The sequence below is a fragment of the Palaemon carinicauda genome, chromosome 4 (assembly GCF_036898095.1).
Source record: "Palaemon carinicauda isolate YSFRI2023 chromosome 4, ASM3689809v2, whole genome shotgun sequence".
In the NCBI taxonomy this organism is placed as follows: Eukaryota; Metazoa; Arthropoda; class Malacostraca; order Decapoda; family Palaemonidae; genus Palaemon; species Palaemon carinicauda.
This window is the reverse complement of record NC_090728.1, coordinates 184,998,881-185,021,191: the sequence shown is the minus strand read 5'-3', so window position 1 is coordinate 185,021,191 and position 22,311 is coordinate 184,998,881. Positions and strand designations below refer to the sequence as shown.

General features: G+C 35.8%; 1 protein-coding gene and 1 long non-coding RNA gene across 4 annotated transcripts in view; both read right to left on the bottom strand.

Moving 5' to 3' along the window:
• LOC137640266 (uncharacterized) overlaps nt 1-7,624 on the bottom strand; it is a 51,618-nt gene extending 43,994 nt beyond the window's left edge. Inside the window, exon 1 of the long non-coding RNA XR_011044321.1 lies at nt 7,489-7,624. This is a non-coding gene — a long non-coding RNA (uncharacterized lncRNA). The remainder of the gene's footprint in view (nt 1-7,488) is intronic.
• Nucleotides 7,625-19,860: 12,236 nt separating this feature from the next.
• The window catches only part of LOC137640264 (zinc finger protein 385D-like), a 124,261-nt gene continuing 121,810 nt past the window's right edge, over nt 19,861-22,311 (bottom strand). For all 3 annotated transcript variants that reach the window (XM_068372858.1, XM_068372859.1, XM_068372860.1), the window contains one exon: nt 19,861-21,134. In XM_068372858.1, the coding sequence (XP_068228959.1) occupies nt 20,931-21,134 (204 nt within the window). In that variant the 3' untranslated portion in view covers nt 19,861-20,930. The remainder of the gene's footprint in view (nt 21,135-22,311) is intronic.

Here is a 22,311-nt window from a genome sequence, read left to right as displayed (position 1 = left end):
CTCAAAGAGAAACGTATCGAATTATACCAGTAAATTCTAGGGGATATATATCCCCAACCGAATTAATAGGAACGATACAAGAAGTTAAACAATGGGATTTACATTACTAATGTATACAGAACGGGTTAGGCTAGCCTAACTCGGGTGGGGACCGCGGCTACGAGTGATACTTTCATATACGATGAGAGCCCCCTCATCGTATACGAAAGTAACATTACATATAGCAAGAGGAAATATATGTATGCAATCTTCACTAGTATAATTTGCCTAACTAGCTAAAAGTTTTTTTATAGCTAAATACAGGGAGCGTCGCACTACTAACTAAATAATTTGTATTTATGACGTGCGACAGCAGTCTCAAAATGGCCACCTCCGGGGTTGGCTGTGCTCCACTTAACACACTTAAATTATACAAATTTAACCGTGAGAAGGGAGCTGTAAATTAGACACAGGAAAGATCAAATACTCAACTTTCCAGAGGATGAAGATGCTGGAGATTGCATGATAATAATCCAATAAACCATAACAACACCGAGAGAAACGTGGGAGCGCACTTAGCTTAAATGCTACAGTTGAAAGGAATGATGCGCCGTAGTAGTACGGGGAAGGAGTCCACCTGGTACCTTGATAACGGCTCCTCATTCATTCGCCACTCTTCCCTCTCAAAGAGTTAAATCTATTCATGGTGAAGATTGCTGTGTGGTATCAAAAAATGTCCCCTGATTTTAAGCGATATCCTTAAAGATATATTAAGGATACTCGCACCAGGAGTTAGAATTCTGGAGACCTATGGTTAATTCTCTGGGAGTATCACTGTAGCAAATATCCCTTAGAAAGTTACCTAAAGGAACCTTCCATCAGGACGTCATGGCCAAGCCCAAAAATTCTTAATAAATCTACAGTAAAATGTAATCATCCCTAAAAATGAGTGGACCTCTGCTACTGAGGTAGGACATGGAGCATCCAAAATTGCTCTTAACTTTTTTGGGGATGGTTTTATTCCTTCTTTTGATATACAGTAACCTAAATATTCAATACATTCCATATTTAAAACTGTTTTACTCTTACTTTATCTGTACATCATAAGATTGCAACACCTTTAAAACTTTCGTGAGTCTCTCATCATGCTCATCTGTATATTCACCACTGACAACTATATCATCCATATATACAGCAACACCTTCAATATTACATAAGATCTGTGAAATAAATCTTTGAAAAATCCCAGGAGAAGAGGACAAGCCAAATGGCAACCTCTTGTATTTATATATCGCCTTGTGTGTATCAATAACTAAAAACTCTTTGACTTTGTTCTTCAACAGGTATCTGCAAATATGTATTCTTCAAATCAATTTTAGAAAAAAAATTTGCCTTTACCAACACTGCACAACAGTTCATCAATTTTAGGCAAAGGGTATTTATCACATTGTATTTGCTTATTCAAATGCTTAAAATCTGCACATATGCAAATTTCTTTCTCGTTTTCTTTTAACACAGGTACAATAGGTGCAGCCCATTCACTATGAGAAACAAGATTCTATAATATTTTCACTTACTAGTTTATCAATGGCCACTTCAACCATTTCTTTATGGTAAAATGGAACAAAGCGTGCTTTTACAAACTTTGGAATAGCATCATTCTTTAAATCAATTTTTGCTACAATTCTAGAAATAGGTTTGCCTACATCGACATTATAATCTTCAAACACTTGTTCAACACTTACATTATGAACATTGTTAACCTTAGTATTTTCATCTGATCCTGCCAAATAAATACCAACATGTTTCATTAGATTTTTTCCACATAAATTTGTGTTACAGTATTTGAACCAACAACATAAAAGACTTGCGATACCTCATATCCATTATACACAACAGGAGTAATCCCTTTTCCCAAAAACTTTATACTAAAATCATCATAAGCCTGTAAGGGTTTCTTACATTGTTCAACTTTCAATTTTAACTTCTCAACTCAATCTTTATTCAAAGTTGAAACAGTAGCACCAATATCAATCTCAAATGGAACTTGCATCTTATTAACCGAAAAATAAAATTGCTCAGCATGAACAGCATAGATTTTATCTCTTGACAGTTAACAATTTATCATCCTCATCATCATCATCACTTAATGATACGTCTTGACCATCCACCATCTTTAGTTTTCCTACTATTAAACTTGGGTTTACTGCTTAAAGCCTTCTTGCTCGGTTTATTTGAACCCTTAGCTGTACCTTAATCACTCTCTCTTTTGGCTTCTTTACAAACCTTCTGTAAATGACCCTTTTTATGACAATTATTACATGATAAATGCTTAAATCTACAATAAAAGCTGTCATGAGAGAAACCACAATGTTGACAAGATAAACCTACATACTTTCTTCTCACAACCTGAACCTGTGACTGAACCTCCTATTTCTCACTTACAAATGCTTTTTCCCTATTTAAAATTCTCTCCAAGATAGCCTGAGAGGTCATTGCTTGGAGATCTATGTCGAGAGCCACTAAATTTGAAAAATAAACTTCGGCATCCACAGCCATAAATAACTGATCTCTTATTCTACTGTCAAATTGGTTGCCAAAACTACAATGCTTTGCTAGAGCCTTTATATCAGCATACCATTCTTTTACACTTTCATCCTTCCTTTTTCGTCTTTGCTGGAAGGCTATCAAACTTCTGTGATAAGAAGGCTTAATAATAAAATAACCTTCCACCTTAATAACGGCTCTCCTCCGATTCTTGCCACTTTCCCTTCTCGAAGCGAAAACGCTATTCGGGGTGTAGATAGCTATGTGGCGTGTCAAGAATACGTCCTCTGATATTATGCGATATCCCTAAAGGCGAAAGCCAGGGATATTGGCGCCAGGAGTTAGAATTCTGGATACCTTAAGTAAAATTCTCTGTAATATATCACAGTAGTTAAATATAACCAAGGAAGCTACTTTAAAGGAACTTCCATCAGGATGACATGGCCTGAGCCCAAAAATAAAATGACCTTCCAATAAACTGAACCAAGTCATCATAAGACTTTGTGTGGGGCAAATCAGGAGCACAAAGATTGCCTAAAACACTAAAAACCTCAGTACCCAATGACACAAGCAGGGGATTTTTTTTCTTATCAGCCTCAGTAACATTTAAATGACCAAAATGTGCCTCTAATAGGCTTAACCATAATTCCAAGGAAAATTTTGATGGATTAAAACAATCAATTCCAATCTGATTCGATGACGACGACATTGTGGTCATATACTGAAATCTTACTAGTAGACTATTCAAAAACACTTAGGCCTAGGCTAATGTAGCCTAGCACACAAACACCTGACGATTCGTTATGCTAGGATAGCAAAAAACGTATGATAGGCTTAAAGAAACGTGCCCAAAACTGCAGCAATATCATACAGGGCACTCAGGCTTAAATCCAACACCAGCCTAGTCGCGATGAATCATGCGGCATCAATCCAGGATCCGATTAGGCATAACCACGATAGCCTAATTCCGGCGTCGGCAAACAAACATTTTCACCTACCAGAGGTCTTGCAAGGTGAATGTATTTAAGCCAGTACTTTAATCAAACTTGAGAGGTTTCCCATATCCATGGCGGGTTCACTTGTTGCCATTTGTAAAGATTTACTCAATAACAGGCAGAAATCATGGCTTCCAGTTTATCGTTGGGAGGTGGGGGTGCCGGTCCGCTCAACAATATGAACGTTCGAAACACAACAGCGGGTATAAGTACAATGAAAACAAAAGAGGTGCAATAAAGGGCATAACCTTATTATAAATAAAGGATTATATCACATATATCATAACAGGCATAATAACTCACATATCAGTCAATCAAAATGTGAATTATGTTTTTCATTAAGTCCATTGTTTACATCCGAGAGACTCAAGGGGACTTATTGCACATGCTTAGTGTCTGTGCATTTACGATGACGTACTGTCAGGTGTTTTTTTAAACCAATTAACAGCTTACAAGTACTTCTTCATAAGTTCCCGGATGTTTATTTACATCACCCATTTATTTCCCACCTTCCCCTTCATTTTCAACTTGACCACCATCACGTAAAGACGTCTCTAAGAGGAAACGTAAGGGAAGTACATAAATCTCTTTCAAAATTTAGTGTAATTTCATTTATGCCGGCAATTGATCATGAAAGAAATGCTCTCTGTTCAGTGTAAAGCTACTTTTACTCATGTGAAATTAGAAAATAACAGCGAAAAAATGCCTCACAGGTCCGATTCCGACTTAATTTTAAGGAAAGACCACCACATTTTCTACTCCAAAACTTCACTAAAGATTGAAAAAAATAAAAAGACGGTGGCAATTGTAAGGAAAATTATTTGCGATTTAATTTTTCATAATAAAGGATTTATTTGTGATTTACTTCATCATAATGTAAGGATTTATTTGCGATTTACTTTTAGTTTGTGACCAGGGAAGGAGGTGTCCGGCTAGCAGTTGAGACCTAGGAAGGTTTGTGATATGGGAAGGTGGGTCCAGGCAGCTTGCCTGCGGCTAGGTGCTGTGACCTGGGAAGTGGGTTCCGGGGGGGCTTGCAACCCGGCTAGGGGTTGTGACCTGGGAACTACTAGGTTACGTCAGGTGGGTTTGTTAGGTTCTGTACCATTTTAAAAACAAGGGAAAGGCGAGGGTGGATGGACTGTATCAAGGATGACCTTCAATCAAAGGGATTAACTGGTGATGAAGTGTGGGACAGAGGTAGATGGAGAACGTTGGTCAGAAACATCGACCCCACATAGAAGTGGGAAAAGATGCAGACAAAGAAGAAAAAGAAGAAGAGGAGGAAAGGCCCATGCCAACTGAAATTGATGGCTACAATACAACTCGAAAGAACAATTTTAAATAATCAAGGTATGGCCCGTTTTCAACTACTTACATGAACCATATAATTTTACAACTGGTTATCTTGTGCTTATCTTGCCTTTCTGACCATTATTATTGCTACAAATCACTTGTTTATGACATTTCCCTACCAGAAAAACCCCAGTTTCCCACTAAGGTCCCTCATAATTGTCTTCATATAAGGGGGTCTAAAAACGGACAAGCGGGTGGTTTACCCCAATAATCGTGGTCAGAAATGCATAAAACACAACATAGCGAGTAGGAAAAATATACGGTTCATGTATTTGGCTAGAAATTAAAGTACAGTACCAAGTATCAACCCTATCAAATAAGGATGTCTCAAACCGTGTCAAGAAAATCGCCTATATAAGCTAAAATGATGTATTATAAGAGTCATCACGCTAGTATTAGGAATTAAGTTTATTACTTTAAAGACTTGGTGTAAATGAATATAGACATTCAAGTCGACATTGGAATAGCTGTAGATGGTTAAGTTACTCAATCCCTTGTGCACTTCAAATTTAATGCTGGTTTTTCGAGCACTCAAATATGATGTCCCAGGATTGTAGCAACAGTTTTCATCCAGTCTGCAGATATAATAAAACCACTCAAGTAAATCTTTAAGTATTAAATTGATCAGTTATGAGGTTATGAATTGACAATTAGCATGAGTGAGCCAAACAATTCTATAAATTTGTTTACTCGTGTAATGCACATGACCAACATATATAGAATCATGTCATTCTCATGCACTTATCATCAAATAATGCTAATGCTAGGTATGAAATTGACGAGTTTGCATTCTTATATCATGTAAAAAGTTTTCTAGAGGCTGAACGGTTTTTCAATAACTGCGAGATAACTTCGGTAATATTTTGTTAGAATCCAACCCAGCCATTACCACTTGCCAATACATAGGAGCTTGAAGTTTTTCTTTTTCCGCGAGCAAAGCAGGCGCACGGCAGAGCAAAATCCACCGCCTTTGTACTGGCAAGCAGTATTGGTTGGATAGTACCCAAACTTCAGTAATTGTACATAATAAACCCACTCAGCGCTTTTGTTGTTATATGTATTTTTGTCAGGTGAAACACGTGAAAAAAAAAAAAATTCTTGTCAATTACATTATCCTCGCAAATACGTGAGAAAAAAATTAAATTGACTACTGTAAATAAAGATTTTTTCTAAGTCCTTTTTTTATCTTCACAGTGACACGGAGAGTAGCTCCTGTTACTTCGTATGTTCGTTTCTATTTTATTAAGCTCCACCCCTTTGCGCACTGGGATAATTTTTGCCTGATTGCGCTAAAGTCGTGGTTATCCATGACCTTACTGTGCGCGTGAAAAAAAAAATGTTTTTTTTTCTCCCGTTTTGCAGGCTCTGTAATATGAATTAGCCTATCAGAATCTAGATACATTATAATCTCACCATTTCATTGGTCCTTGATGAAAAACGTTATTCATGCATATCCGTGAAGCCCGCTCATTTTCAAATTACTAAGTATTCCTTGACCTCTGGTGACCGGTTGCCCGCTTGACCGTTCATTAGTTCATTGATGGCGACTCTGTGTACTGGCTGTGAATTTACCCCACACGAGGCTATTAAACTATTTTTAACAAATAACGAAGAAACTTTAAAATTTTTGCGTAATCACGCTGTGCTTCCTTTAGAGATACCTTGCCCAAAGTATTACAAACCGTGTTCTTTGCAACCTGATCGTCATTGTTGGCAGTGTCCCGGTAAATTTATTTTTGTTTTAAGCATTTATATTTTTTATATATTTGCAGGTAGAACCTTGGCGTTGTGACCTGGGAAGGGTCCCGCCTAGGGGTTGTGACCTGAGAACTACTAGGTTGGGTTAGGTGGGTTTGTTAGGTTCTGTACCCTTTTATATATTGTGTAAAGGGTATATAGAAAAATGCTTTAAAATACACATTTTATTTAATTAATTTACCGAAAAATAATGTAAATTAATAAAAATTTTTATCTATCGATTTCTAAGGGTTTGCAGTGATATTGTAGGGGATTTCGGTAATTTTCAAGGGGATTCCTGTAATTCGTGGTTCCTGCGTAGCGCAACATACGGCTGAGCAAAGATCAGTTGAACATTCAATAGAAAACGGGACACTGAAGAAAATGGGCTAATGATAGTTTTCCTTAAGTGGTGTTCCTCATATTTATTCATGAAAAAACATTTTTATCGTTATTTTTCTTGTTGTTTTCTTGTGTTTTGCGGTTATTCTCTTCCGCAGTTCGATATTTTTCAGTACCCAACCTGATGTTCTCTAAATTACTGTTGGGTGGTGATACTCGGAAAACGATATATTTGCTGAAGTTGATAACATCAGAACAACAAGAAAACGAAAAACATATTTTTTCATGAAAAAAGCGCTGGGTGGGTTTATTACGAAAAATTACCCAAACTTCTACGGGCATAGGCTATTTGATACCCAAAAGGCAAATTGAAGATACTCAATAATGTGTTCACTTTCAGTATTAGGCTACTCAGAAATCTATAAATTACATTACTCGCATGCATTACTCTTGTCATATTTTAATTCCTATTCATAAATCAATTAGGTTAGTATCGATATGATATAAGAAGTACGGACTAACCTCAGCTTACCGGCTTGTTTTTGCCAGGCAAAGGCTCTACGTAAGTGTGCAGACCGTAGGTCACTGCGCCAGGTGTAGGATATGCTCACTAATTGGTTAATTTAAAATCCTTCTAAGAACTCATTGTAGACACTACATCAGAATTGCTTTCAAAGCAATATCTCACTGTCTATACAGGAAATATGTTTGGATAAGAACTATTTCATGGATGATGGAGGTCACTTCCGTTAGTATGCTGCAGCTACAGGTTCAGGTTCAGTCGCAGCCTATGCAACGGCGCCTCCAAACTTTATCTTCTTGTACTGTTTTGTCTTTTCCTCCACATCAGGTTTAATACTTCTATTTTCTTTTCTATATTTGTTTCACTAAATAGAAATAATCCTACTACTTTCTTTAGGTCTTCCTCGTATGGTTGTAGCTCAATTACTTCATTCCTTTCTTTTCTATATTCATGGCAAAAAAAGAAAATTATCAAATCTTCCTCCTCATTTTCACAAAAATTACAGTTTACATTCCCACCATTGAGTCTATTTACAATAGTTAGTTTTAACGTATTAGTTCTTGCTCTAAAAAATATCACTGAAGCAAATGTATTGTCATAGAGTAACTTTTCTTTAATTTCTTTTTTCCACGTTCTATATATTTCTCAGCTTACTTCCATTTGCTTCATGGAAGTCCTGTTAGTATACTACTCTAAAGATAAACTAAAATTACACTAGATGTCGGTTCCGTTACTTGACGTTCAATTCACAAATACAAGTTTTGATTTTGAGAAACTAGTTGTTTGCTTGTTTGTAACAAGGAAAATAAAAACAGCATAAATGTATGTTATTACACGGAATTAACAATATAGTTAAATACCATCTACCATTCTAGCTATGGTAAAACGAACATTACCAAACATCACGGTTGAAATATGTTAGATTAGTCGACTATTTTTTATTTAGTGTTAGATTGGCCAGCATGATTCACATTTATATTAATGCGTTGTGCCTAGTTTGTATGAAAAACTTTCCGAAAGGTTGTATTTGAAGAACATCGTATTAATATCTTGCTCATTGTGATGGTGAGGGAATCTTTACGAATTTTATTAGCAACCATACTGACATATGAAGATAATCAGTGATTGGTTCTATTAATAATTAAAATTTCACAGCCGTTCTGAAAACCCAATGCACAATTGTTACATAATGTTGTTGTTGTTGTGGATTAATGCCAACAGTTCTTATTGGCAAGGGCCATTCCCTAAGGTTCTTCAAAGATAATAATCTTCTCCAAGAATAGAAAATCCACTCCGGTCAGTTAACTTGAACTGACCGGAAAGCCCCTCTCTACAACCATTTATGTAATATTTTACTGTTTTTCTGTGTTAGAAAAAAAATAACACCTAGATTTTTTAAACAATTAATCATAAAAGATAAAATTTTTAAAATTTAAAAAAGGCAAAACCAATTGAAATTACACCATTTCTTGTGATACAAATACAATAGCTTCTAAGTTTTTTTTATCGTAAATCGCGAGGAAATGGCGTAATATTAAGTGCTCAGAGAGATTGCAAGTCTTTACTGCAACATTACGAAAGATTAAGGAAAGAAAGGAACTTCACATATCTTCAACATAAATATCAAGGACAACCATGCTCTTTACATAAAAACTGATAGGAAACCACCAATGTTGCTTTTTGATCAGCAATACATATAGTATTTACTATAACATATATAATATATATAACCAGAGAAAATAGGAGAGTAACAGATTTTAAAACAGTAATGTAATTAATCATTCACCTTTAGTTCATCCGCTTATGAATCACAACTCTAACTTCACGACCTCACTACATAAAAATCAGAAATACTAATTTGATCTCTATGCCATTCTCACCCTTCCCGTACAGTATATGCTGGGGTACTATGCTTTCATTCATTAATATTAATGAGAAACACCAGAGTTGGGCAAGAAGATAGTCAACAAGCTTGTGACAGCAGCACCACACCTCTAGATTTCACAAAGTATAAGGGTACTTGAAACAAACCAGCATCAGTAGTAGTAGGTTGGCCAGGGCACCAGCCACCCGTTGAGATATTACCGCTAGAGTGTTATGGGGGTCCTTTGACTGGCCAGACAGTACTACATTGGATCTTTATTTCCGGTTATGGTTCGCTTTCCCTTTGCCTACACATACCTCGAATAGTCTGGCATATTCTTTACAGATTCTCCTCATACACCTGACAACACTGAGATTACTAAATTTTTCTCCACCCAAAGGGTTAACTACTACACTGATTGTTCAGTGGCTACTTTCCTCTTGGTAAGGGTAGAATAGACTTTTTAGCCGTGGTAAGCAACTCTTCTAGGGCAATCCAAAATTAAACCAGTGTTCTCTAGTCTTGGGTAGTGCCATAGCCTCTGTACCATAGTCTTCCACTGTCTTGGGTTGGAGTTCTCTTGCTTGAGGGTACACTCTGGCACGCTATTCTAATTTCTCTCTTTCTGGTTTTATAATTTTTTTTTAGTTTATATAGGAAATATTTATTTTAATGTTGCTAGTCTTAAAATATTTTATCTTTCCTTTTTTCTTTTCCTCGCTGAGCTATTTTCCATGTTGGGGCTCCTGGTCTTATAGCATCCTGCTTTTCCAACTAGGGTTGTTGCTTAGCAATTAATAATAATAATAATAATAATCATCATCATCCATCATCAGGCATTTGACCAAAATCATAACCCTTCTCAAGGTGTTCTAAAGGATTTCTAGATAGCAAAGAACTATATTCAGATTGGAAATGTCAGGCCAGAATGCTTTCTTTTTTATCAGAATCTCTTGGTAAAGTTTTATTACTAATATTGAACGTATATTATTTTACTGCCATTTGATTGTATTAGTCTAGTAATTTCACTGATATAATGTTTTAAAATCTTGTGCTACCTCAAAAGCTATGTACTGTTTAATCAAATACCTTTGTTGATAGATCTAATATTTTCAACACCTAAATAACATTAAATATTTACTATTCAGAAAAGAGTGAGATTTATTTCAACTCCCTGATTAATACACCAGCTTTTGGAAAACACAACTAAAGTACTGTAGATACTGTATAGGCTACAATAAGGAGAAAGAGGATGAGGAAATCTGTCGCTGTAAAGTCAGCTGTCATGGGTTGCTAATTTTAATAATTTAAAAATATCTATGATAATGACTGATATTTTTGAAAACTGCTATGACAACACAGTATTACAGATCTATACAATACATAGTATTAACTACTACCTAAAGGAAACAATTATAAATGCTGTCTTACACAGCTCTTCTGAATGATGATGGGAAGTACATACATACATATACCAAGGCACTTACCCAATTTTGGGGGCTACCAGACATCAAACAAATTAAAAAAGGGGGACCTTTCCTCTCTGCGTTCCTCCCAGCCTGACAAGGGACTCAACCAAGTTCGACTGGTACTGCTAGGGTGCCACAGCTCAACCTCCCCCGTTATCCACCACAGATGAAGCTTCAGAACGCTGAATCCCCAACTGCTGCTACCTCCGCGGTCATCCAAGGCGACAGGAGGAAACAGCATGGCCTACCGAAACTGCGTCACAATCGCTCGCCATTCATTCCTATTTCTAGCACACTCTCTTGCCTCTCTCACATCTATCCTCTTATCACCCAGAACTTTCTTCACTCCATCCATCCACCCAAACCTTGGCTTTCCATTTGTACTTCTCCCATCAACTCTTGCATTCATCACCTTCTTTAGCATACAGCCATTTTCCATTCTCTCAACTTGGCCAAACCACCTCAACTTGGCCAAACCACCTCAACACATTCATATCCACTCTAGCTGCTAACTCATTTCTTACACCCGTTCTCACCCTCACTACTTTGTTCCTAACCCTATCTGCTCGAGATACACCACCCATACTCCCTCAGACACCTCATCTCAAATACATTCAATTTCTGTCTCTCCGTCACTTTCATTCCCCACAAATCCGATCCATACATCACAGTTGGTACGATCACTTTCTCATACAGAACTCTCTTTACATTCATGCCCAACCCTCTATTCTTTACAACTCCCTTCACTGCCCCTAACACTTAGCATCTTTCTTTCACTCTCTAACGTACATCTGCTTCCACTCCACCATTTGCTGCAACAACAGACCCCAAGTACTTGAACTGATCCACCTCCTCAAGTAATTCTCCATTCAACATGACATTCAACCTCGCACCACCTTCCTTTCTCGTACATCTCATAACCTTACTCTTATTCACATTAACTCTCAACTTCCTTCTATCACATACCCTTCCAAATTTTGTCACTAATTAGCCAAGCTTTTCTTCCGAGTCTGCAACCAGTACAGTATCATCCGCAAACAACCAATTTACCTCCCATTCATGATTATTCTCGTCTACCAGTTTAAATCCTTGTCCAAATACTTGAGCATTCACTTCTCTCACCACTCCATCAACATACAAATTAACCAACCACGGCGACATCACACATCCCTGTCTCGGCCCCTCTCACCAGCAACCAATCGCTTACTTCATTTCCTATCCTAAAACATGCTTTACTACCTTTGTAGAAACTTTTCACTGCTTGAACCTTCCACCAGTTCCATATAACCTCATCACATTCCACATTGCTTCCCTATCAACTCTATCAAATGCTTTCTCCATTTCCATAAACGCAACATACACCTCCTTACCTTTTGCTAAATATTTCTCGCATATTTGCCTAACTATAAAAATCTGATTCATGGGAAGTACATACTTATAAAACCCCTGCTATATGGAATAACAGGATGTCCAATAGCAAACCAAAATATAAAATAACAAAAAACACATCAAACTGAATAGAAGAAACCCTTTCAAGTAAGTTGTTGTTTCTTTGTTATCCCCCAAACATTTGCTATGATGAGGTAAATGTACTGCACACCAAAGAAGAGCATTATTACTCTTCTGAGTGGATTTGAAATTTTCTGGCATCCTGACATCCAAGGTCACTGATATCTACTCTTCTGAGAGCACCACTTCAGCAGAAGCTTTGTCAGGTGGTGCAATATCTTTGTCATTGTCCACCATAGTATCTTCTACAGTAGTTCTGCTTACGGAGCATCTGTACATTTTTTGCTGTGGGGGAGTAACGTAGTGATCGGTAGTTGTTGACGCTGCATTTTCATGTTTACATACTCATCAGCGGCAGCTCCCTGCAGGAAAACACTCATAAGGTTGAAACTCCGATGGAATTTATCAAACCAGCGCTTGGTGGCATGAAATCCAGTTGGTTTGTTGGGAGATGTCATAGATAATCCTGGTTCTGAGTTGTCGTTATCACCCTCCGTAAACTTGCCAATTAAGCTTCCTGGCCTTCTTGCATATTGTGTTGTTATCCAGTGTAATGTTCTTTCTCATACAGCCACGAATCAAAAGTGCTAATGCTGACTCTATTCTTACGATTGCCTTATTGCGGGAAGTCACCACCCTTTCACTATCTGTTACAAGTGACATTTACCATCTTCTTGTGATGAGTGGAAGACTCATTGATGACGTAATAACAACCACCTGCAATTTTACAATGCTTCTCCCATCCTTATGCATGTCCAGTGGTTTCATTTTCTCCGATATACTATAGCAAACATCTTCCTGGCATTTAGGTCCACTGCCATTAGGCTTAGAATGTGCAAGATGTTTGATTGGCATCGTAGGGCTTAAAGAAAATTTACACTTTCACAGAAAATAAACCATACAACATAGATAGAAACATGGAGCTACAGTTAACCTGAGAATGATCCTGCAGTTATACATGCAATCAGTGCCAATGATACTGAACAGCATTATATGATTGTCATGTCTCCTCTACCAGTCAATAGTGTGCCCTGTACAAAATCATTTGGACAAACTGGGTCGTGATCCCTTATCTCCCGAATTTCTTTATCCATTCAGCTGCGGAATTCTTGTATCACCTAAGACATACTCCACATTTTCTCTTAATATATTCTACTTAATGTGTTATATGATGCAATAACTGACAGTATTTTTAATTATTAATTTTCAGGCTCATTAATGACCTTTTAATGAAAAAACAAAAAAATTAAAATCTTGAAAAATATATGGATTAGACCACAGAAAGTCGCTTTATAGATTTACAAACAATAAATCAAACAATCCACTGTTTAAAGAGGGCACGATGGGTGAACCTTCACATGGAGGGGGATTACTGCAATTATCATGAAATTTACCTAATCAGGAAACTTTTTATGCAATTTTTCTAATATAGTGGCCTCCTTGTAATACTAATCTTACTGCGTCATTTACAGTTTAAAGAAAAGGCGACTGAGGATCAGATGTCCCATGGTGCTTAACTACTACTGTATTGTATATCAGACTAAAGACTGTTAAACCAGATCATTTGGGACATGTATAAAATATGTATGCTATATGATTCACAATAGAGGAAGTGAGGAGAGCACTAGATGAAACGAGAGTAGGAAAAGCATCGGGTATGGATGGTGTGAAAGCCGAGATGTTGAAGGAAGGGGGTGTGACTGTACTTGAATGGTTGGTGAGATTGTTTGATGTGTGTTTTGTGTTGTCAATGGTACCAGTAGATTGGGTCTGTGCATGTATTGTACCACTATATAAGGGTAAGGGAGATGTGCATGAGTGTTGTAATTCAAGAGGTATTAGTTTGTTGAGTGTAGTTGGAAAAGTGTATGGTAGAATACTGATTAATAGGATTAAGGATAAAACAGAGAATGCAATCTTGGAAGTACAGGGTGGTTTTAGAAGAGGTAGGGGTTGTATGAATCAGATTTTTACAGTTAGGCAGATATGCGAGAAATATTTAGCAAAAGGTAAGGAGGTGTATGTTGCGTTTATGGATCTGGAGAAAGCATATGATAGAGTTGATAGGGAAGCAATGTGGAATGTGATGAGGTTATATAGAGTTGGTGGAAGGTTGTTGCAAGCAGTGAAAAGTTTCTACACAGGTAGTAAAGCATGTGTTAGAATAGGAAATGAGGTGAGCGATTGGTTTCCGGTGAGAGTGGGGCTGAGACAGGGATGTGTGATGTCGCCGTGGTTGTTTAACTTGTATGTTGGTGGAGTGGTGAGAGAGGTGAATGCTAGAGTGCTTGGACGAGGATTAAAACTGGTAGGCGAGAATGATCATGAATGGGAGGTAAATCAGTTGTTGTTTGCGGATGATACTGTACTGGTACCAGACACAGAAGAGAAGCTTGACCGACTAGTGACAGAATTTGGAAGGGTGTGTGAGAGAAGGAAGTTGAGAGTTAATGTGGGTAAGAGTAAGGTTATGAGATGTACGAGAAGGGAAGGTGGTGCAAGGTTGAATGTCATGTTGAATGGAGAGTTACTTGAGGAGGTGGATCAGTTTAAGTACTTGGGGTCTGTTGTTGCAGCAAATGGTGGAGTGGAAGCAGATGTACGTCAGAGAGTGAATGAAGGTTGCAAAGTGTTGGGGGCAGTTAAGGGAGTAGTAAAAAATAGAGGATTGGGCATGAATGTAAAGAGAGTTCTATATGAGAAAGTGATTGTACCGACTGTGATGTATGGATCGGAGTTGTGGGGAATGAAAGTGATGGAGAGACAGAAATTGAATGTGTTTGAGATGAAGTGTCTGAGGAGTATGGCTGGTGTATCTCGAGTAGATAGGGTTAGGAACGAAGTGGTGAGGGTGAGAACGGGTGTAAGAAATGAGTTAGCGGCTAGAGTGGATATGAATGTGTTGAGGTGGTTTGGCCATGTTGAGAGAATGGAAAATGGCTGTCTGCTAAAGAAGGTGATGAATGCAAGAGTTGATGGGAGAAGTACAAGAGGAAGGCCAAGGTTTGGGTGGATGGATGGTGTGAAGAAAGCTCTGGGTGATAGGAGGATAGATGTGAGAGAGGCAAGAGAGCGTGCTAGAAATAGGAATGAATGGCGAGCGATTGTGACGCAGTTCCGGTAGGCCCTGCTGCTTCCTCCGGTGCCTTAGATGACCGCGGAGGTAGCAGCAGTAGGGGACTCAGCAGTATGAAGCTTCATCTGTGGTGGAAATGTGGGAGGTTGGGCTGTGGCACCCTAGCAGTACCAGCTGAACTCGGCTGAGTCCCTGGTTAGGCTGGAGGAACGTAGAGAGTAGAGGTCCCCTTTTTGTTTTGTTTCTTGTTGTTGTCGGCTACCCCCCAAAATTGGGGGAAGTGCCTTTGGTATATGTATGTATGTATGATTCACAGGTTTTGTTTTAAATACTTTCCTTAAGTAACATATCACTCATCAATGCAACCTTCACTAGTAAATATGAATTTACATCATTTACTTCATGTTACTGGTTCAAATTTAAACATACATTAAGAAAATTATTGTTACATACTACATTTTATAAGTTCTTGACTGGTTAACCATGAAAGTTCTCCAACTCAAAAACATTTTGACTTCAAAATCAAAATTTCTCACTACCATAGCTGGCTTAGTAATATGCTGTATATGTATACTTATGGACTTCATTAATTTATGCATTTTTTTCCCATGTAACAAGTTTATAATGCAGTATTCCCAGATATCAACCACACAATATCTACTGTACTCAGCGAGGTAACACAATAAATTCAAATTTACGTATTCCTAATGTTAATTTAAAAAAAGGTAACCAGACTCTATCAAATACTAGCCCAATAAACCTGGTATCAAATAATATACTATTGATGAAGTGAAACCTACAAAATTAATAGACACATAAGTGAGTTACAAACATAGCAGTATGTAGATTTCCCATGTTGTTTACGGCATATTCAAGTATTTATACGGCAATATATTATAATGTGGGTCCATTAAAGTGGTACTAGTCCCATACAAAGCATATAGCAGGGTTTTTGGGAACCATTTATTTTTTCTTTAACATGGATTAAAAACAGCATTTCTTTGCAGTGGATATTCGGTCCAACTGACTAAGAAATTCTAAACCATATTGCAGATAGGCCTATGTAAAGCAGTGCATGTGAGACTTCAATGCTAATGGTAGAACGGCTTTATACTGTTCATGTACAGCATATAGATGTACAAAAAACATCATTGATGTGCATTACAGTACTAAAAATACAAGTAAAGCAATAAATTCAAACAAAATATACAGTACAACAAGCAATGAGAATACTCTCATGTTCCCATCTCTGAATTAACATCAGAAAACCAAAATAAAGGACAAATTATAATTTGTAAAGACCAAAATGATGTTCTTAAACATATAAAAAAATCTGGAAGAAGCTGTTCACAAAAATATAAAAATTACCATCAACAACATGCATGATTAATATCACTTACGTAAAGGACGGCTTTCAAAATGCCGTGATACCAGCATTGATGGAAAATATGTTCCTGGTTTTACTGTCATTCCAAAATTACAAGAACCTGTCCAAATATATTTAACAAATCATTCACTAACACCATGGTACTGTAAAATGAGTTAAGGCCTATAATAATATTCACGAGTTGAAATACGTTCATATAAATGTGTTAAATAGACCTTTGTCTGATTGCTAGAATATCGTTTGAAAAGGATTTTTGGTGTTTGTCACAAACTCAAGAAATACCAATGAAATGGCACATGTGATTATTATTAATTAATGGAGGAAGCAGCAATAAAATTGCTCATTTTTAATATAATTTATAATTATTATTGATACAAAACTTCAATAAACAGTACAAAAGTTTCTGATAGGTTAGACAGGAGAAACAATCATGCGAATTGCCATTGTTTTGTTAAATCTTTTTTTTTTATTTTCTGACATATAAATGAGTAGAACACAGTTAAATTATTATTCATTAGTTTAACTATAGCAATGGATTGTTTTGAGATTTGGTTGAAATTACAAATTCTATGAACTTCAGTATATTATCCTAGTATGTTTTTTTTTTTTAATAAAAGTTGATCTGCAATAAAACAAATACAGTACAATGAACAAATTTTATGCTTTCATTAATAATGCAAGGGGATATTTATCTTGGTTTCAAAATTTACAGCTAAGAGATAAATGTTTCTAGGATGGGTTTTGCTTAAAGTGTATTTTGCAAGAATATTTTAGTTTAGTGTTTCTTAAATATTTCCATATTTTTTTTGGTTGACCATGAGTCTTTTAAGTATTTGCAAAGGTATGAACAGCACTTATAGCCATGCCTGAGTAGACTGAACTGGGAGACTTATACGGCATAATTGGCCTTTGCTTTTTGATCGTGAATTGAGGATTCCAATTCCTTATGATCAAGGTCACATTTTGCCCAAAATGACAGCAGCTTCTTCAAAAAGGTTTTAAAGATAATTACCCATGAAACATTACTATAAATATAAATATATTATATAAAACATATTTATATATATACAATAACATGAGTAAACATTCAAGCTTGACTAGAAGTACTTTATGATTTTCTGCGATAATAGACTGCTACATATGAACCAGGTTTCTGAATGATCACCAAGCCATAGTGGTCGATTCCAGAAGATGTACTAGGAAAAAATTCTTAATACAAAACATTTGGTTCACATCTACTGTATAAGTATACAAAAGGCAACTGTGTAAAAGAAAAGGATGTTATTCATTAGAAACAATTATATGCTATTTGAAAGAAGAGGGTTCCTCAAAGGAGACATACATTATTCATGATAAATGATAACCATTTACCCCTTTTAACAACAGAAGCACAACCTTAAAATACGCTCGATCTTGATCACCTTCAAATTCGTTTCATGCAATCATTCGTAGAAAAAAAATTTAAATTTTAAATGTTTTTTTTTTTTCTTTTTTTTAGTGGTGGTTGTGGGAGGGGTTCTGATTCACTTAAACTCACCTACTTAGCTACAGATAGTTTCATCCTAAACCTACTGTTACCTCATCCTCTAAATTTGTTTTTAAGATTTAGTATTATTTTACAGAGTAAAATGTAAAAATGCAGGTGCAAATGGTGGGGGGGGGGAGGGCATGGTAGTTTTTGATAAATTTCTTTACCACCAACAACCGAGGATATTTCCTTTTTCTGCTCTAAGAACTTTTAGATTTTGGAATTAAAACAGTATTTCAACTATATTCACTACGTATTACACTTTCTCAACTGTATGATTGTGTACTTACCAGACACTACTTCATCCCAATCTCAAATTCAGAGCAATCATTACCATTTAAAGTATGGATCTTATCAAATTGATCTCAATAGCAGACTGCAGACTTGAATCTTCTTTACCAGGAGAGAATTACTCTCCGGAAGAGTAATCCTGTTACTCGAGCTACATTAAAAGAAATAGTTTAAGAGGGTTATAATAATTCATGCAATTGTTATGAACGTTTAGTATAACATTTACCAGCCATAAGATGAGTCTAAAGTAAGCAACTTTTTCATTCCAAGTTTTATACTTTTAAATCGCCGCACTGATACTTCAGTGATAGTCTTTCAAAATGTAGCACTCCTCAGAAATGAAAAAATTATATAACGTAACTTGAAAGACTAGTGCCAATACCAAGAAAGTATAATTTGCTATTCTTAAAGAACTTGAAAGGGAAAGGTTTGATGTTCAAGTGGTAACAATGAAATTAGAATATATAAATGATACTATATAATAAAAATGTTATCTATGACTTTTCTAAACATGTCTTTTCTGCCAGTTAAACGTGATATAGAGTACCGAGTAATGGGACCAATATTTCAGTATTCTAGAGACTTTCCTAGAGATTAATAAGAACACCGAATATGTTGGTCCACAATTTCATTGACGTAAGAAATACAACTTGAAAGCAATGGAAAGGCATGATACATTAGATTTGAGTCTTTCAGTCGAGAAACATGCCTAGCGACATTTTTAAAAAGTGTCAGAAATCGCGATTGAAAATTGCCAATTTTCAACCCAAAAAAACTGTGCATCGTATTGAAAATATTTTAGGTTAACTGTGTTCTGCATAAAATTTGCTACTATTTATAACAAATATGAAACTCCTAGCTGTTACATTTACCGAGTAATTCGCGATTGAAAATTGGCAATTTTCAATCGCGATTTCTGACACTTTTTAAAAATGGCGCTTGGCATGTTTCTCGACTGAAAGACTCATTTATAAAACTTCAGACAATGTGCTCACCAATCCATAATTCTGTACTTCACTTAAGTCTCCTGGATCATAAGGTTTCCATGAAAAATTGCATACCCTTCCCTGCATTAAGAAAAAAATGAGGTTCAAATCACACTAATGACCATGGCTATGATTTCATGTGTCCTTAAAAGGGAGAGAAATACACCAGATACTTCAGTGTACAAATCATATCTTACTTAATAAACATTTAGTAAGAAAATAGTGCTTGTTATCATTAGAACCATAGATTTAAATACATACACAGAAGAAAGAAAGGTGATGCAAACCTATTTATTTTTCAACAATTTTACTGAAAAAATTAGGTCACATAGCAATATTTCCTAAAATACTTAGAACTACCAATCATAAACTCAAAAATGGACACAATGGATTATTTTAGTTGCGATAGTTTTTATACATAGAGCTGAACAAAGGATATAAATTTTAATTCAAAACATTTATTCAAGGTGATATAACAATAGTTCTACAATTACAGTAGTGGGTGACAGGATGAAGAATATCAATTTCCTCTCTGCTTTTCACCACAAATGATTAAGCCTGAATTAGATAAAGTTACGGAAAAAAAATCTGGCAAAATAAATCATATCAAACATGGCAAACAAATATATTATTGTAATTTTTTTTTTTTGGAAAATCTAACCTAAATAAAAAATATAAGGTCTTAGTTTGCAAATCTAACTTATCAACAATTTGAAAGAAAACTAAGTCTTCCTAACTATTCTACAATCTGAAATGGGTTATGTAAGAATGATTTTGATTTTGAGAGAACATACTTTCAATGGATGCATCCAGGCACTACAGAAACTAAGTGATGAGCTGGTAAAATAAAACAAAAAGTTTTACAAGTTAAGAAACCTGAATCAAGTAATGATTTAGTAAGCTATATAATTAACAATATTGATGAAAATAACAATAAAAAGAAACACTGACTGCAGCTGCACTGATAAGTACTCAAAAAACAGTAAATGAGTTGTGACAAAACTACAGACCATTACTCTGTAATTCAACAGGGGCTAAAAAATCAATGTCTGCTTTCCTATGTTCTCTTGTTCCAATATCACTATTCATTCTGCAATTTCAATCTGGAAAATAATAATAAAAAAAGAATTTCCAGTCTAACAAAATACAGTACAAGACTTTCTATCTTAAATCATTAAAAAAATTTCATAACTAAATACTACATATTTTAAGTTTACACCTAAATACTGGCTACAGAGTAGGGCAATGGTCAAACCTGAACACTTTTCAACATACATGTCCACCTTTACTCTTACACATCCCACATAATTGCACTATGCCTACTTATGATTTTTTATGTCCTCACAGCAATGCTCCTCCAGCAACAAAGCTACTAGAAAGAGGCTGCGTGTAAGTGTGGGATATTGGGCGTCCTCGTCCCCTTGGCCGAGGCCCTCCTCGGAATGCAGGACGTCGCCTACCTCCTCTCCAGAAATAGCCCCCTTTTGACTTCTTCTTCTCTTTGTTTCCGCTTGTTATGTCTAAGTGTTTGCGAGATTTCAAGTGCTAGAAAAAAGAAGAAGAAATCGATGTACAGTAATTAACATCGTAACACTAACTCAAAGTTTAAGATAGCAAATTTCTTGTGTAGGGCTTACATAAGTAAGCCCTACACAAGAAATGTCCACCGTTACACAGTTCACAGGGTTCACAGGGTTAAGTAACTGTCTCTCACTGGAAATGCAGCCTGAAACATGACTATAAAATAAAATAAAAATATCAAACCTTTTCAAGAGAGATTTATGTCCAAACATCTGCAGTGCATTACCGGTACCTTTTAAACTAATATTAACTCTTTTACCCCAAGGCTATTTGGAAATTTCCAACCCTTAACCCCCAGGGGTATTTTTTTCCCAGCACATTTTGCAGTATATTTTTTTTTTTTTAAATTGCTCTAACAGCCTTAATTTTTGTCATAGAGAAGTCAGGTTGGTCTCATTCTCTTGGAAAATGCCTGAATTTTCTCAAAAAATTATAAAAAATATGAAATTTTTTTTTTTTATAGCATTTTTATGCAAAGATGTACCAGTACGTCCATGGGGGTAAAGGGATGGCTTTTGTGAAACGCACCAGTACGTCCTTTGGGGGTAAAAGGGTTAACCTCATATATCTGACAGTACTACCTGGAAGTAAAGATACCCTTCATCACCCAACTCACTTTCAGTCAGGGGCACTGTCCAGAATATCCCTCTTTACTTCTCTCTCCAGGATTGCTAATTTTTAGTATCATACTTTTTAATCATTCATTAGACAATTAATTTTCCTTTTTTCATTTTTCAATCATTCATTAGACAATTAATTTTCATTTTTTAAATCATTCGTTAGACAATTAATTTTCCTTTTTTCATTTTTCAATCATCCATTAGACAATTAATTTTCATTTTTTCATTTTTTAATCATTCGTTAGACAATTAATTTTCCTTTTTTTCAATCATTCATAAGACCATCAATTTCCATTTTTTCCTTATTCAATCATTCATTAGACAATTAATTTTCATTTTTTAATCATTCGGTAGACAATTAATTTTCATTTTTTCATCTTTTTAATCATTCACTAAACAATTAATTTTCATTTTTTCATTTTTAATCATTCGGTAGACAATTAATTTTCATTTTTTCATCTTTTTAATCATTCACTAAACAATTAATTTTCATTTTTTAATCATTCGGTAGACAATTAATT